Source organism: Crassostrea angulata, chromosome 1 (assembly GCF_025612915.1).
Source record: "Crassostrea angulata isolate pt1a10 chromosome 1, ASM2561291v2, whole genome shotgun sequence".
Lineage (NCBI taxonomy): Eukaryota > Metazoa > Mollusca > Bivalvia > Ostreida > Ostreidae > Magallana > Magallana angulata.
Window position 1 is genome coordinate 6,784,090 of NC_069111.1, and position 15,816 is coordinate 6,799,905.

The following is a 15,816-nucleotide window of genomic DNA, read 5'->3' on the forward strand; positions in this document are numbered from 1 at the left end:
AGTGTGATGATGCAACTTTTTCCCCGCGAAGAAATTGAGGGAAAATGCTGTCGAGAGGGACAATAAACATACTACATGTATGCCCAAATAGTTAGTAAAAACCTGATAAGTATTTTATCATACTAAAGCTTTATTTGTTCTCGTTACTTTGAGAAATCTACAATATCTTTAAACCACAAAAGTCCAATCCACACTTTTCAAAAGTTGTTCCCCTTTGCAGGGTCAACCTAGCTGCAATAATGTAGCCCTCTCCCGAATTTTTTTGGGGAGAGGGCTACAACTCCATAGGATCTCCGTAATGGTGCAAGTGCGGGAGTGATTCACTCCCGCAACAATTTCGTCTCAAATCGTATATAAATGACAATAACATTTGCATTTCTTACCTGAACTCAAACATTGTAGATGTCTATGGCATAAATTAATCCAAAAATATCAAGTATAGTTCATATATCGGTTATTTTTCGTGTATGTCAACAACACAAGTTGAATTTGTCCGCCATGTTTACTGACCTTGACCGGTCTTATTTTTGGACAGCGGATCTTGAACTGAATATAGGAATTCCCCTATTATAAACACAATTAACGCGGTAAATATGAATTTTCCATTACATATCATTTCCTTAAATGATATTTTAGTGATAGAACGAGGTAAGATCGATTATCTACACTGACATTCACGTCATCAAGCCCATTAAAACTCCAAGCGTAAATTCCATAAAACCACGCGAAAACTGTCATGGCTGCTGAAAAAGACGACTTGTAAACATGCTGATGTGTTTATCTGGTTTTGATTTATATACGGTTAGTTTGTTTAACCTGAATTAAAAAATCATTTTATCTAAAAGAGGTCAAATATAAAATCGATCTTTTCAGACCGAATTCAGTCGCATCAAAAAATAAATTTTGCACCATTACGGAGATCCTGTGAAATTGTAGCCCTCTCCAGTAAACATCAGATATAAAAATCGGAGAGGGCTACATTATTGCAACTAGGTCAACCCAAAGGTCAAAAGGGAAAAAACCAAAATTCCCATTCTTTATACAATCAAATATTTTGGCGTACAGTGATGAATATTTTTTTAAAGTCCATATCGTTTTACAGTACAGTCTCTCAATGCCCAAAACAGTTAAACTAGTCCGTGACATGCACATGCTACACAGTAAACGTTCACTATACGATCATCGTCACAATATGAAAAATTTACTTTACCTTTTAAATACTTAATTTTATTGATATTTTATGTGTATTGAATATGTGAAAATAGTATCAGTGGCGCATAACGTTTTTCGTATCCTCTCCCTCTTCAGAGTTTTATCACTGTCAAAGTAAATTGTATATTACTTTAGTCCTAATTGTTTTACACAGAGGTGTGAAACCAACGCACTGACAGGAAATCACGTTATGCTTGAACGCACAGAATGAACAGGTGAATAGTCCGTGTAACAAGCAATCATCAGGAATTCTACCCGTACATCAAACAATTTTAATTTACTATCAGTAAACAATACACAATTGTATCATTTTATTGCGTTCTTACACTGTTAAACGTGTTTTGGGTGTTCCTCCCCGCAGAAAATCAATGGATTAAGAAAACGTACACGAAATAAACTTCACAAACACAATTTTACATCACAAACATAAGGCAGCTGACTACACGTCATTAACATACTGGACTATAACTTATCCTATTATTTTCTATTTCTTTAACCTACCGTCTATAACTTGGAGTTTCTCTTTATAATTCGTCCCTGTTATAATAATTTAAATTTTCGCTTTGTAGACATACATTCTACATTTGTTTATATTAACATGAGACTACATTTTTTAAAGAAACCTAATTATTAAATATCATGAGCAAAATGAAAAAGCATCAACATTCACTCCATTTTTTGAAAACAGACACTAATAGCGTGGTTGGGATTTGTCTTCTCTCTATGTGCATATAGAATCCTCAATTTTCATTTGCAGTATGTGTAACTTTTTTAGTATTTTTTTACGAAATTGCCGGTACAATATAGTACGTACGTCTGTCACAAATTACATGTTTCTATATTGAAACATATCAGCCAATCTGATATTCTGTTTAACAGTATGGAAAAGAAAAGGAGGAGTTGGATACACAACAAGCTGAAAATGTCCTTAAAGTTGACGTCGTTGGACTGATGTTTATAATTTTTTTCCTGTTCATTCTCCTCATTCAATTTTTTGGAATGGTTGTTCATCGGTAAGTCATGAACCATTGATATTTACAAAGCTTCTGAATGGAAAGAGCTGTAGGTTTAGGTTACAAGTTACATCTACCATTACTTTCATTTACAAAAGTAATCAATTAAATCATAACTACTTTGCTAAAGTAATAAATTACATAACACATTACTAGAAAAAAATACATAGACAATTTCTTTACACAATTTATTTGAATCTTAAGTCAGATAGAATAGTAATATAAGGATCACCATGTTTGTCACTTAACATTTCATTGTTGCATTAATTTTGCATCATCAGACTTTCAAAAGTATTGTCATTCCGTGAACACGGTTCCGGCCTAAAACTTTGACTGCAATGCTGAAAAGTCATTCTGCTGGGGCAGATGATACCGGGTTTACCAAGAATCTTTAATCCGATACATGTATCTCTTAACTAAATTCATTTTAATTTTTTCATAGCTTCCTTTGATTGATCTTATCTATTTATAAGAATTTTCAATATTAGGAATATTTTTAAAGTTTATAGATAAAAATCAAATTCTTGCAAACACTGAAAATGGATTTGGCAATAAATTGTTTCAAGAATGTGTTTTAATACTTTCAAAAAATGTAAGGATAATAATGCATTACCATTACACATTACCTCATGTCCGGATTCAATACCTGTGTTGTTCTCTATGTGCATATCTTTTTAAATGATAAGTCAACATGATGCTACTTGATATGATTAAATACAGATATTAAAAATTCTTTTTTGAATAAACGAAACAATGGCAAAGTAAAAAAAACAAAAACAAACAAGAAGTAGCATTAATTTGCTTGCATTCAGTAATAATTTTATTCAAATTTTAATATGCATGCGTATAAGAAAATAAGTACTACATTAAAGTTGCCTAGAGAAAATGCGGTGTCCCAACTTAATATAGAAAAAGCCTTATCTCTCATGTTATAGTATACGCAAATTGGACGTGCCTTATATATTTAATGTCATTGTAAAGAGAAAACATCGGCAAGTGAATATACATAAATTCACATAACTTCTCATAATATATTTTTAAAAATGATCAAAAATAAAAGAAATAGATTTTGAAATAGTTTTTCATTAATTCAAGGTGTCGAGGTCTTAAGATATATAAAGCAACATTTTTACCATTTTAAAGACTTTTTAGCTCACCTGAGCTGAAAGCTCAAGTGAGCTATTCTGATCACATTTTGTCCGTCGTCCGTCTGTCCGTCTGTTAACTTTTTACATTTTGAACTTCTTCTCTAAAACTGCTTATCCAATTTCAACCAAGTTTGGCACAAAACATCCTTATGGGAGGGCGAATATAAATTGCAAAAATAAAAGTCCAATCTGTATTCAAAGCGGAGAAAACCTTGAAACTGTAGAAAAAGGGAGTTGCATTTTTAAAAATCTTCTTCTCAAGAACTACCAAGGCAAATTCAACGTAGTTTAGCATAAATTATCCTTATGGGGAGGAAAATATAAATTGCAAAAATTAAGGGCTAATTCTGTTTCAAATCTAAGTTATTACGAAAATAATAATAAAGGAAAGGCGTGTTTCAATCAGTTTAATAGCTTCGGGCTCGGCATCCGGTAAAATTGGTAGGCAAGACTTGGCCTGGGCAAAACAAAAGATTGGCAGTTATTAATCTGCCAATCTCATTAAAATTTCTGGATATTTGATGGACTAGTATATTTGTATTCGCTGTAGATATTGCTGCAAAATAATGCGTATTTGGAATTGACGATTGCCGATCTGCCCCGGCATTTATTTTGCCACGGCCCGAGTTTGCATACCCATTTTACCAAGACTCGTATTCCATACTTCTAAAACGAGGTTCTTTGTTTAAAGCAGCCATGACATTATACGAAAAAGGGTCGATCTGACTATGATGAATTTGCTTGTTGTGCAACAGTTCGCGTATGAAGGGAAATTTTGAAACATGAAAAATATATTGGTGCCGATTTTGTGAAGTAAATTGAGGCTAAATATTTCAATGCGGTGACAGTTTTCACACATGACGTTGATGTTAGCTTGTTCTGATTTTCGTTTCGTTTTCATTATTTATGCTTTGTAACCTGGAAACTGTCGTGTGTATTTCTTGATTTTTACGTATCAAATCAAACAGAGACTTCGGTAAATCAAATAGTTACGTTCACTGTTTACCTGCGCAAATTAAGCAAAATCTGATGTAGGAGTACTGAAATACAATTCATTCTATCGGTAATTCGGCATTATTTCTTGCGTAATGGTAGATTAATGCAATAGGTTTTGTTGAGATGCTCGGCATTTTCTCTTGTTTATTCAGTTTAAATAGAGTTTGATATCGCTTACGGAAATATGTAGGTATATACATGTATATATATGATTCATTTCGAAAAAATAAATTGTGTTCTTTATTTGTTATACATGTAGTGCATGTTTCTTGTGTTTAGTTGTTTAAAATTTCTATTTACTAACCATATTTGAGTGTTAAGCTTCGAATAATAAGCAAGATACAGAGATTTGCTCACAATTCTATGTTTGTACACAGATCTTAAAAGCTAAAGATTAAATCAAAGTACTGATAGTACTGAAAAGCGCTAACCCAGCTTCTGTATGTATATAACAGATATATGTATATAGCATTTCAGCTTCTGTGTACGCACTATATTTCCTCATCACTGCATGACAGTCCCTGCAATGATGTATGTAAGCCCCGTACATTAATTTCACAATAGCCCGTAAATATTAGATTCACAATAGCCCGTGCAGTTATGTGCATAAACCCCTGAAACTGGTTCCTTAACCAGTTTAAATGATGTATACTTTTGCTTATAGGGGGCATTTATTCGATGCACCGGAAGTTGAAGTCTAACGACAATAAAGCGCTGAGCTATGCTTAGCGCTTTAAAAAGTTAAAAAAAATTGTCAATATTAATTACGAAAATTTTCTAAATCTGTTCTTCCAGAAACCAACTTATTGAATTGTAAACGAAACCTTTTTAGCTCACCGGAGGATGGGGCCACAATGGGGGGTGGAAGTTTAACAAATGAATATATAGAGTAAATCTTTAGAAATCCTCTTCTCAGAAACTAATCGGCAAGGAAAGCGGAAACATGTATGGAAGCATCCTCAGGTAGTGTAGATTCAAAGATGTGAAAATCATGACCCCTGGGGGTAGGGTGGGGCCACAATGGAGGGTCGAAGTTTAACATATGAATATAAAAAGTAAATCTTTAAAAATCTTCTTCTCAGAAACTAATTGGCCAGGAAAGCTGACACTTGTGTAGATGCATCCCTAGGTAGTGAAGATTCAAATTTGTGAAAATCATGATCCCCGGGGGTAGGGTGGGGCCACAATGGGGGATCGACGTTTTACATAGGAATATATACAGTAAATCTTTAAAAATCTTCTTCTCAGAAACTAATCAGCCAGGAAAGCTGACACTTGTGTGGATGCATCCTCAGGTAGTGTAAATTCAAAGTTGTGAAAATCATGACCCCTCGGGGTAGGTTGGGGCCACAATGGGGGATCGAAGTTTAACATATGAATATATAGAGTAAATCTTTAGAAATCCTCTTCTCAGAAACTAATCGGCAAGGAAAGCGGAAACATGTATGGAAGCATCCTCAGGTAGTGTAGATTCAAAGATGTGAAAATCATGACCCCTGGGGGTAGGGTGGGGCCACAATGGAGGGTCGAAGTTTAACATATGAATATAAAAAGTAAATCTTTAAAAATCTTCTTCTCAGAAACTAATTGGCCAGGAAAGCTGACACTTGTGTAGATGCATCCTCAGGTAGTGTAGATTCAAAGCTGTGAAAATAATGATCCCTAGGGGTAGGGTGGGGCCACAATGGGGGGGGTCAAAGTTTAACAAAGGAATATATAGGGTAAATCTTTAAAAATCTTCTCAGAAACTAATCAGCCAGATGATTCTTTATAATTGTTAAGACTTTGGCCCCAGGACAATTCTTTGGCCTCACGAGAAAGTTCTGAGTTTGATGTACGTTTATATCCCATATATAAACTATTGTTAGGGATCTTTTTTAGAACTGCAATACTCAACATATGACTATAAAATCATCCTGTTAGAAAAGAGACTAATGATTATAAACATAAGAATATCCAGGGGAAAATGGATTTTATTTATACAGGATTTACATGAATTATTGTACATTGTCCAGATAGTTTGTATTATGACTCCATTAAGCTGATTTTATCATACCTATTGTTCCTCAGGTGAGCGATGTGGCCCATGGGCCTCTTGTCATTCTAGTTTTATCACATGCTTTTCTCGATAGATGGGGGACATTTATGCATCTCATAGCTATCACTGAAATTCCAAGTCCCTTTGGAAAGACTGTAGCTGATGTAGAAATGTCTGGGGATTCGTTCAAGAAGGGGAAAGGAAAAATTGCTGTGGAGTTTTGCGAAAAATTGATGGCTGAACCAATGCCCGATTATCCAAGTGATGAATCTATTGATGAAGACAGAAAAGAAATAGAACGACATTTAGCCCGTGCTCAAATCAAAAACAATGCAGAGACAGGTAAAATGTTGATTTTACCTTTTTATCGTTTTGAATACCATACTAGTATGTTATATCAAATTAATGAAACAGTGGGGAAGGAAAATGGAAATTATAATTAAGGAGCCTTTTATTAGTACTTTGCATAAGGAAATAGTATGTATATATATGCTGCAAGGTATGTGTTGAGATGAATCCTCTTAGGTCAAACGTGGTATACGTGTGGAAAGATACGAGTGTCGCTTAATTCAATTTCAATGATTATTGCATGTGTTACGACTATTTAGATTTGAGAAAATCACGGCAATGCTTTGTGTTATTTAGGTTGGTATAGGGCACTTCCAAATTGTAACGTTCTTTTTTTCGAAATTAACAATGAAATCAAGAATAATTTAATAAAGAAGATGGTTAAATAAGGCGTGTAAACTGCCTATATGAGGAGAGATAAGATACTATGAAATTAAAATATCAACAAATCTCATAATGTTTTTCTGAATTATTGAAAACAATGCATATTTACTATAACATCGATTTGTAACCTTTAAATATGTTAAACATTTGGAATAGGTTGATTTAAACTTGCGTATGCGTGTCAAAACCTCAAAAAGTGTCATTTTTGAACTTCAATGTCTTTTCTTTTATTGAGTTATTCTGCGCTCTATATTTTTGTCATAGTCTATATAAGGTTTAAAAGAGTTCAACCCGATTTCAATCAACGAAAACGTGGAGATATTACCCACTTTACTTTGTTTGGAAGACTTTGAACGTTTTAGAAAAATCATACAAGTTTGTAAATTTGTGGTCGAAGTCGCGTATAGCATTTCACGATAAAGTTTGTTGTGACTGAAATGGCTCAGTGGTTAGAGCACCAGACTTTACGTAACATTAAAAAGCCATGTTTTAGGTTGTGGGTTCGACACCACCAAAACTTTAAATTTTTTCCCTACCGTTTGTTTCAGGTAACTCCATACTTGTAAAATTCTCTAATGAAAGTTAAAAAACAGAACTGATTTCAACTAAATAGACTAAAATTTCATCAATTATTGGCAAAATTATACATATCATCACTCTTTTTGAGATGTCAGATAAACATAAACTAGAGCATTTTTTAGCATCATAAAACCATCCTTTTTTGTTAAAAGTAAAATCTTTGTAGACAGAAACTTGTTTAATTTTTTTAATTTTATTGTCAACCGTGTTAGAAAACCTTAACATAGATAAAATGTATTAAAAAAAATTGGAAATTTAGGATAAAATTAAGCTGCAAAAATATCTTAAACTTAACAGTATTTCTTATTACATCCAAGTGAATATATTCACATAAAAAAAAGAATTCAAAGTTTTACAATAAAGTATGACATCACCGAACACTGGATCTACTTTAAATATTTAAAACTGAATATAGTTAGAAATTGTGCTTTTGTAAACTTGAATTTCATCATTACTAAGGATATTAAGTTCGAAATAATTAAATTTGAAATTGTATTTTACAACTAAACCAAATGGGCATTTGTTCTCCCATCTTCTTAATGTGTTCTTTCCCATAATTGTTATAAAACAGTGGAACGCAATGGGTTAGAGCATTATCCACCAATGTGTGAATCATTAGTTCGAATCCCATTGGAACTTTACTAATTTCTACTATTCCTCATTTTTTAAAAATATATTTTTTGGTCAAATTTTGTAATAGTTTAAAGATTCTAAGCAGGTGGAAGTATTTTGAATATAATGAACTTTTTTCAAATTAATATCGACAGGTGTCCAATATCACCTTAACACTTATTCCTAGTTGGGGCCGAGAACCAAGATATTTGGCTGTTTTTTTACTTTGGCGTTTTGCCTTTATTAACTTAAACATTAACCATATGGAAACAGAGTGTTAATTTTAGATATCAAAATGTTATTTGACATCATGCTAGACTGTCGAGTAAAGTAGCTGGCTAAAACAACTACTTAAAAAATTAACAATAAAAACACATTTACCTTAAATTATGATTTTGTCATCTATTTTCAAGTGTATTATTTCTACACTATATTTCTTTTTTTTTGTTCCTCCCTAAATTCATTAATTTATCAATCGTATTCCCTATAAATTGCTACTTTTCAAAATGTTAAACCTGATATTGTTATAATCTACAAATATATGTTTGCGCAATTTTTGGCTGTTTCGAACAGTTTACAGTACGTGTTTTTGATGAAGTTACAAACACTAGCGTTGCAAAATGTGTCACTGCGCATAAGGTTAGTTTTAGTATTGTACAATAACAACGCATACACTGTAATAATCTCAATTTCTATTCTTGATGAAATAGAATTACAATGTAAAGAATAAATTTAATAGCTACAAAATTCATACTCTCTATGTATACTGACATGGAACAGCTTACGCTTTTCATAAATCGCGTTGCAGTTTATAAAGCGTAGACTTTCAATGCAGTTTATTGTCAAATATACTCTGTAGCTATTAAATGTGTTTTTTATATTACACTTTAATTTATCGAGTATACCTAATTTAGGTGTAATTGTTGATATACTTTCATTGATATTAGTATACTTTGATTAACTGTTTACACGGAGAGGTAAAGGCCAAAATTATCAACAATTAATTAACAATAATTGAACATTGAATATCATATAGACAAAAAAATTGATAATTGGAGGAGGGGTGGGTAGCAGTTAGTGCGACATCAATAACAAGAACATGGATTAATGTGCATGCTCATGGCTGAAATTACCTAATTGGTCTGAATGCACATGCCTTGTCATGCTAAAAATATACACAAGTGTAACCAAAACCAATGACCAACGTGTAAAGCAGATGATGTTTTTTGGTATCTTACATTAATATTTAACTGATCATGACAGGGTCCTTTACTCGTTCAAAACTAAAAGCATTGCAATATATAAAGCAAGAACAAGCAAAGATACTCTAATATGCCATCACCAGTATTACGTATATCATTGGCACATAATGGCATAACAAAAGGACTAGACATTAAAAAGTATTAAATATACATAAAAGACCTGAGAAAATGGGGTGTTCATCTGCCACTGTAACAAGGTAGGCTATGTTTTGTTAGCTAGTTCCCAAGCCAAAATTATACTGTCTTGTTAACGCCCCATACCATACCACAAAAAAGCAGTGAAAAAAACCAACAGCCCCTGACTGTGTGGTAGTAAAAATATGGAGATAACGCCAGAAGCTCCTGTCTTCTAGGTAACGTTTGAAGAAAGGAAAGTTAAGTGTTTATTATTGATTGGAAGCCCCTGTCTTCAAGATCTGAATAACGAAAGCTGATATAATTGTAGAGTTGGGATTCTTATGTATTTCCAAAATGCGTTAGAGTTCCATCGACCCGTAGTTTGGATGTATAGTTCTGTAAAACCCTTGTCAGTAGCTGTAGATGTCACTCCGATTCTATGTGTGTGATAATTCTGTAGATTTAGATCACAGAAAGATAATGGTGCTTGCAACTGTTGTGTAAAATAATGACGGGTTATTGGGTTACCATCCATGAACGAAGAAAGTCGTTCAGAGCAAGAAGAATGTTTCCTCAAGTCGAGGTAGCACACAACAGCTTGGTAAGGACAGAGGCAAGTATTTGTAATATTCCTCTGTACTCGAAAGGTTGTGTGGTGTGATTTCGAATGTTTGAATTGTGGAATATTGACATCAATAAATTTTCGGACTCTCACAACTTGGCTTACACAGATATCACCAAATTTGAAGAAATGTTGGTTAGAATGACCAGTTTTAGTAATTTCTCCTACTTGTACATAGACAAAAAATGCAGGAATAAACAGTGCACGTAGAGGAGCCTTACAGCGTTTTCTTTATTATAAAGTGTTGTGTAAGACACGAAAAATCACCCAATATGAATATACGGCTAAGAGACGATATCAAAGTTCGGGTTGTAGATGCTGCAAAGTTACTCTGGAAACAATGGGCCATGAATGCTGACACATGCTGAACCGAAGGTGGTAATAGTTGTATTTGTTCTCCAGAAATTGCTTATAAGGCTGGAAAGCCGATTGGCACGAAACTATGGTTGACTGCGACAGTGAACTTTCTAGTAACATATTTGTTGTGGCACTAAGAGATGAACTAAATACTGTGGGATTTGGGTAGGTTCGTTGTCCATGAATGAAAACTGAACTTTTAATTCGTCCACCTGTAAGCAAGAAAGTAAATCAACAGCTTTATTTGATTTGCCTGGAATAGATTCAGCGATGAAATGAACATTATGAGAAAGAAATAAAATCATGAGTCGTCTCATAAGTTTCATGAGTCCTTAGAAGTGTTTTTATGGATCCCCTGGACGACTGCCATATTATCTGGGTGCAAGATAAGCGTGCAGTTTTTAAGACTTAAGACTTGATCCCCATATTTCCAAAGCAAGAACAATAGGTAAAAATTCAAGCAGAAATATGACTGAAATATGATAGTTGAGCCATTCAGGGGTGAATGCACCAAAAAAACATTTAGTACTATATACACATCCAAATCCTGCGTTACTTACATCAGTGAAAAAATGTAGGGATGTGGGTGTATGTGTGATATTGGGCACAAACAGAGCCTTGCCATTGGAGCTATCTAGAAATATTTGTCAAGCTTTGAGGTCAGCTTAAGCTTCCAAGTTAAGTTTAGTATGGTGGTACGGTTTAGATAAATCTATGGTCAGGTTTGTTATGCGTCTCACAAAGGTACGACCCGGGGAACTACGTTGCAAGCAAAGTTCAGTAATTCTAAAATTAAATAGACTGTAATTAGAGAAGTGTCACTGATCGTCTGTTATGGAGTTTAGCTAATTGTAGTATTAAGAGGATTAATTTGTCCTGAGGCAATCTAACTTCTAACAACACTGTATCTAACTCTAAACCCCAAAAAGTCAGAGTTGTGGAAGGGTAGACGGTTTTCGAATCATTTATAGGGAGCCCAATGTCTTTTGCTAAGATATAAAATGTCATTATGAACTATAGCAAGAAGAGTATTGGGGTGGGCCAAGAAATAAGAACTTATTTAATATATACACACAAAGATGAACTGAAAATTCAAACTCCAAAATCGACTGAAGTGCTGTGCTGAATTTTTCAAACAAGTTACAAGAATATCCAAATTCAAAGGGAAGGGTTTTATCAAAATAATTGTAACCTAGCAGAAAGGAGGCAGTTGATGGTTTCAGTCAATGTATTAAATATATAAATAAAGGCATTGACCTATAAACAAAGAAATAATACATTAGACATACAATACAGTTTTAAATGTACATTTTATATGTTAAGTTTTTGAAATCTTTGACAATAAGCAACTGTTACTCCAGTATTCATTTATAAAATTTTATAAAATAAAAACATGTTTTGTAACAATTTAACATTTAACATTTGAACTTACAAACACGTTTTAGAAATTACTATGACAAGTTTAAACAAATTTTGATGTAGATAGGTATATCAAGGGATTGTTATCTGTCAGCACTACAAACTTATTGTCTAGTACATAATGCCTGAATTTTTCTGTAACACTCCACAATCACATTAACAATACGTCCGCTCTGATTCTGAGATAACGCAGCACCAAGTCCATGATTTTTTATTGTTCCTTTTATTGTATCATTGTTCTCAGGTATTTCGCAATAAAACTCGTTGTTGTTAAGCATCCCCGTATTTCAGTTTTGTTGTAGTCTGCGTCCATAACTACTACTGCTTCTCCTTTGGCACCTCTTTGATTACGATAGTATTGCCTACAATTTTCTCTGAAGCGGGATATATATATATATATATATATATATATATATATATATATATATATATATATATATATATAAAGCACTAAAAATGGCTAACGACACGAACAATAGAAATTGTCAAATTTTCGGGACAACCCGTCCCTTCTTCAGGACCAAAAAATAAATTACATAAGTAAAAAACAAAGAAAGCAAAATCTAAAGCTACTACTAAACTACTTAAGAAACTATGAAAAAGAACAGCTACATTATACACATCATTTGATCACATTCTTAAAGGTGTTGATACTGTCGCCGAACGCTATAAAGTAATCAATCGACTGCCAACTTCACGCCTGATTAAGTTAATTAGCTAATTAAAATTGACGTCCGAGTTAATAAATGAAAATTTGAACCCCTGTTGTTAACTCGTACGGCACTTATGATATAGACTCGAATTTTTTATGAAAAAGAGATAAAATTAAATGAAAATTAATAAATAAATAAATAAAATTAAGAAAAAAATGATTTACAAATAAAAGGTAGTAAAGAAACTAATCAATGCAAGAGGCGCAGTTGACAGATTAGATAAAATTACTATGTGGGTTTCAGGTGATATATGGCTATGAGACGTTCATTTTAGTGAAGTCCATTTGTTTGTTCATGCCATCAGGTCTGAATGATTTGAGTCTGTGCATCCAGAACTTTTCCTTGCTTTTCCTCTCCGCGTCTGTCCAATTAGGATTATGGTCAATAACCAATACTGTCATGTCTTCCCATTTGTGGCCACTTGTATTAAAATGTTCTCCGACGGGCTCCTTGACTTTTTTGGTCTTTATGGTAGAGCGATGGTTGTTGATCCTTCTGCGGAGGTCACCTGTTTCACCGACGTATTGCTAAGAGCAGACTTTGCAACTGATGAGATAGATGCAGTTGTCTGTGCGGCAAGAAGTGTTGCCAAATATCTTGTACGTGCGACCGATGGTGAAATAAAATTCAGTCTCCATACCAAACCCACTGATTCTCACCTCTACCTCAAGCCTTCGAGTTGCCATCCTCCCCATACTTTTAGAGGAATTCCTAAAGGATTAACATCCCGAATCAGACGAATCTGTTCTTCTAATGAAATCTTTGAAGAACAGAGCAGAATATTGAAATCCCATCTGTGTAATCAAGGCTATAAAGCCCACACAGTTCAATCTGCAATTGATGAGATGATTACAAAAGACAGAAAAACCCTTTTACAATACAAAGAGAAAACAGACAAAAGCAGGGTTCCACTTGTCACTACATATCACCCCGCCCTTAAGAACCTCAAAAGCATCCTTAGAAATAATCTGCCCATTCTTTACACTAACGAAAGAATGGCTGATCTTTTCAAGGATCCACCAATGGCTGCGTTTAAACGCCCGAGGAACTTAAAGGATATGGTAGTGAGGGCAAGATTAGACAACCCGTTGCCAATTGGCGGTTTTAAAACATGTTCCGATGTCAGGTGCCTTTTGTGCAAACACAGCACCAACGCGGACAGTTTTAAAAGCCCCACCACGGGTCGCACGTACAAGATATTTGGCAACACTTCTTGCCGCACAGACAACTGCATCTATCTCATCAGTTGCAAAGTCTGCTCTAAGCAATACGTCGGTGAAACAGGTGACCTCCGCAGAAGGATCAACAACCATCGCTCTACCATAAAGACCAAAAAAGTCAAGGAGCCCGTCGGAGAACATTTTAATACAAGTGGCCACAAATGGGAAGACATGACAGTATTGGTTATTGACCATAATCCTAATTGGACAGACGCGGAGAGGAAAAGCAAGGAAAAGTTCTGGATGCACAGACTCAAATCATTCAGACCTGATGGCATGAACAAACAAATGGACTTCACTAAAATGAACGTCTCATAGCCATATATCACCTGAAACCCACATAGTAATTTTATCTAATCTGTCAACTGCGCCTCTTGCATTGATTAGTTTCTTTACTACCTTTTATTTGTAAATCATTTTTTTCTTAATTTTATTTATTTATTTATTAATTTTCATTTAATTTTATCTCTTTTTCATAAAAAATTCGAGTCTATATCATAAGTGCCGTACGAGTTAACAACAGGGGTTCAAATTTTCATTTATTAACTCGGACGTCAATTTTAATTAGCTAATTAACTTAATCAGGCGTGAAGTTGGCAGTCGATTGATTACTTTATAGCGTTCGGCGACAGTATCAACACCTTTAAGAATGTGATCAAATGATGTGTATAATGTAGTTGTTCTTTTTCATAGTTTCTTAAGTAGTTTAGTAGTAGCTTTAGATTTTGCTTTCTTTGTTTTTTACTTATGTAATTTATTTTTTGGTCCTGAAGAAGGGACGGGTTGTCCCGAAAATTTGACAATTTCTATTGTTCGTGTCGTTAGCCATTTTTAGTGCTTTATATATTCAGTTTACTGGCTTAGTATCTATATATTAGATCCGACACCTTAAAGATGCCTAGTGTTGTTGATTCTATTCAGTGCTTTATATATATATATATATATATATATATATATATATATATATATATATATATATATATATATATATCCCGCTTCTGAGAAAATTGTAGGTATATATATCCCGCTTCAGAGAAAATTGTAGGTATATATATATATATATATATATATATATATATATATATATATATATATATATATCCCGCTTCAGAGAAAATTGTAGGCAATTGGGTAAAATCAAATCACATGACGCTCTGAAATTTCTTTAAACACCGTCTACGAAAATTCTTAAAGGGGGTGTCTTAATCGTCGGGCGCGAGATTATGTTTCGTCGTTTCAGACAAAATGGCGGCGAATTAACAGTTTGCGCAGACGACCGTTGAAGTAGTGCAACAGAAGAGATTTAAGGTGAATTCTTCATTACAATTAAATGTAACAACAAAGCTGCTAACGTATTACGGGAATATTTAAAAGCAAAGGGACAGGATTCGAATTTTGATTCGTTTAATGTATTAAAATTGATTGACGTTTTGGGACACTTTTATATTGATGCCCGAAAACCTGATGAAAAGAAGTACAAAACAACTTCACTAGAACCATAGTAACCATAATAAATGCTTTGATATTGTCAAAGACGCCAATTTTCAAGATGCAAACCAGAAGATGGCAGAGTTGAAAAGAGACGGATGAGGTACCATTACACACAATCGCGTAGTTGCCGAAGCAGATCTTAAGACGTTGTACACATCATTTCAACTGAGTCCAGCGACACCGAACGGCCTGTTTAACAAGGTTCACTTTGATACCCGGCTGTACTTTTTCATGCAAGTGAACTTTTATACGTACGTAGGACCTAAAGTCTAAAAATGAACCACA

The 15,816-nt window shown here is 33.9% G+C and overlaps 1 protein-coding gene across 2 annotated transcripts in view; it reads left to right on the plus strand.

The window, feature by feature from the left end:
- LOC128173423 (uncharacterized) overlaps positions 1 to 15,816 on the plus strand; it is a 72,301-nt gene that overhangs the window by 53,975 nt on the left and 2,510 nt on the right. For both annotated transcript variants that reach the window (XM_052839109.1, XM_052839098.1), the window contains 2 exons: positions 2,092 to 2,225; positions 6,502 to 6,749. In XM_052839109.1, coding sequence (XP_052695069.1) covers positions 2,092 to 2,225; positions 6,502 to 6,749 — 382 coding nt within the window. The remainder of the gene's footprint in view (positions 1 to 2,091; positions 2,226 to 6,501; positions 6,750 to 15,816) is intronic.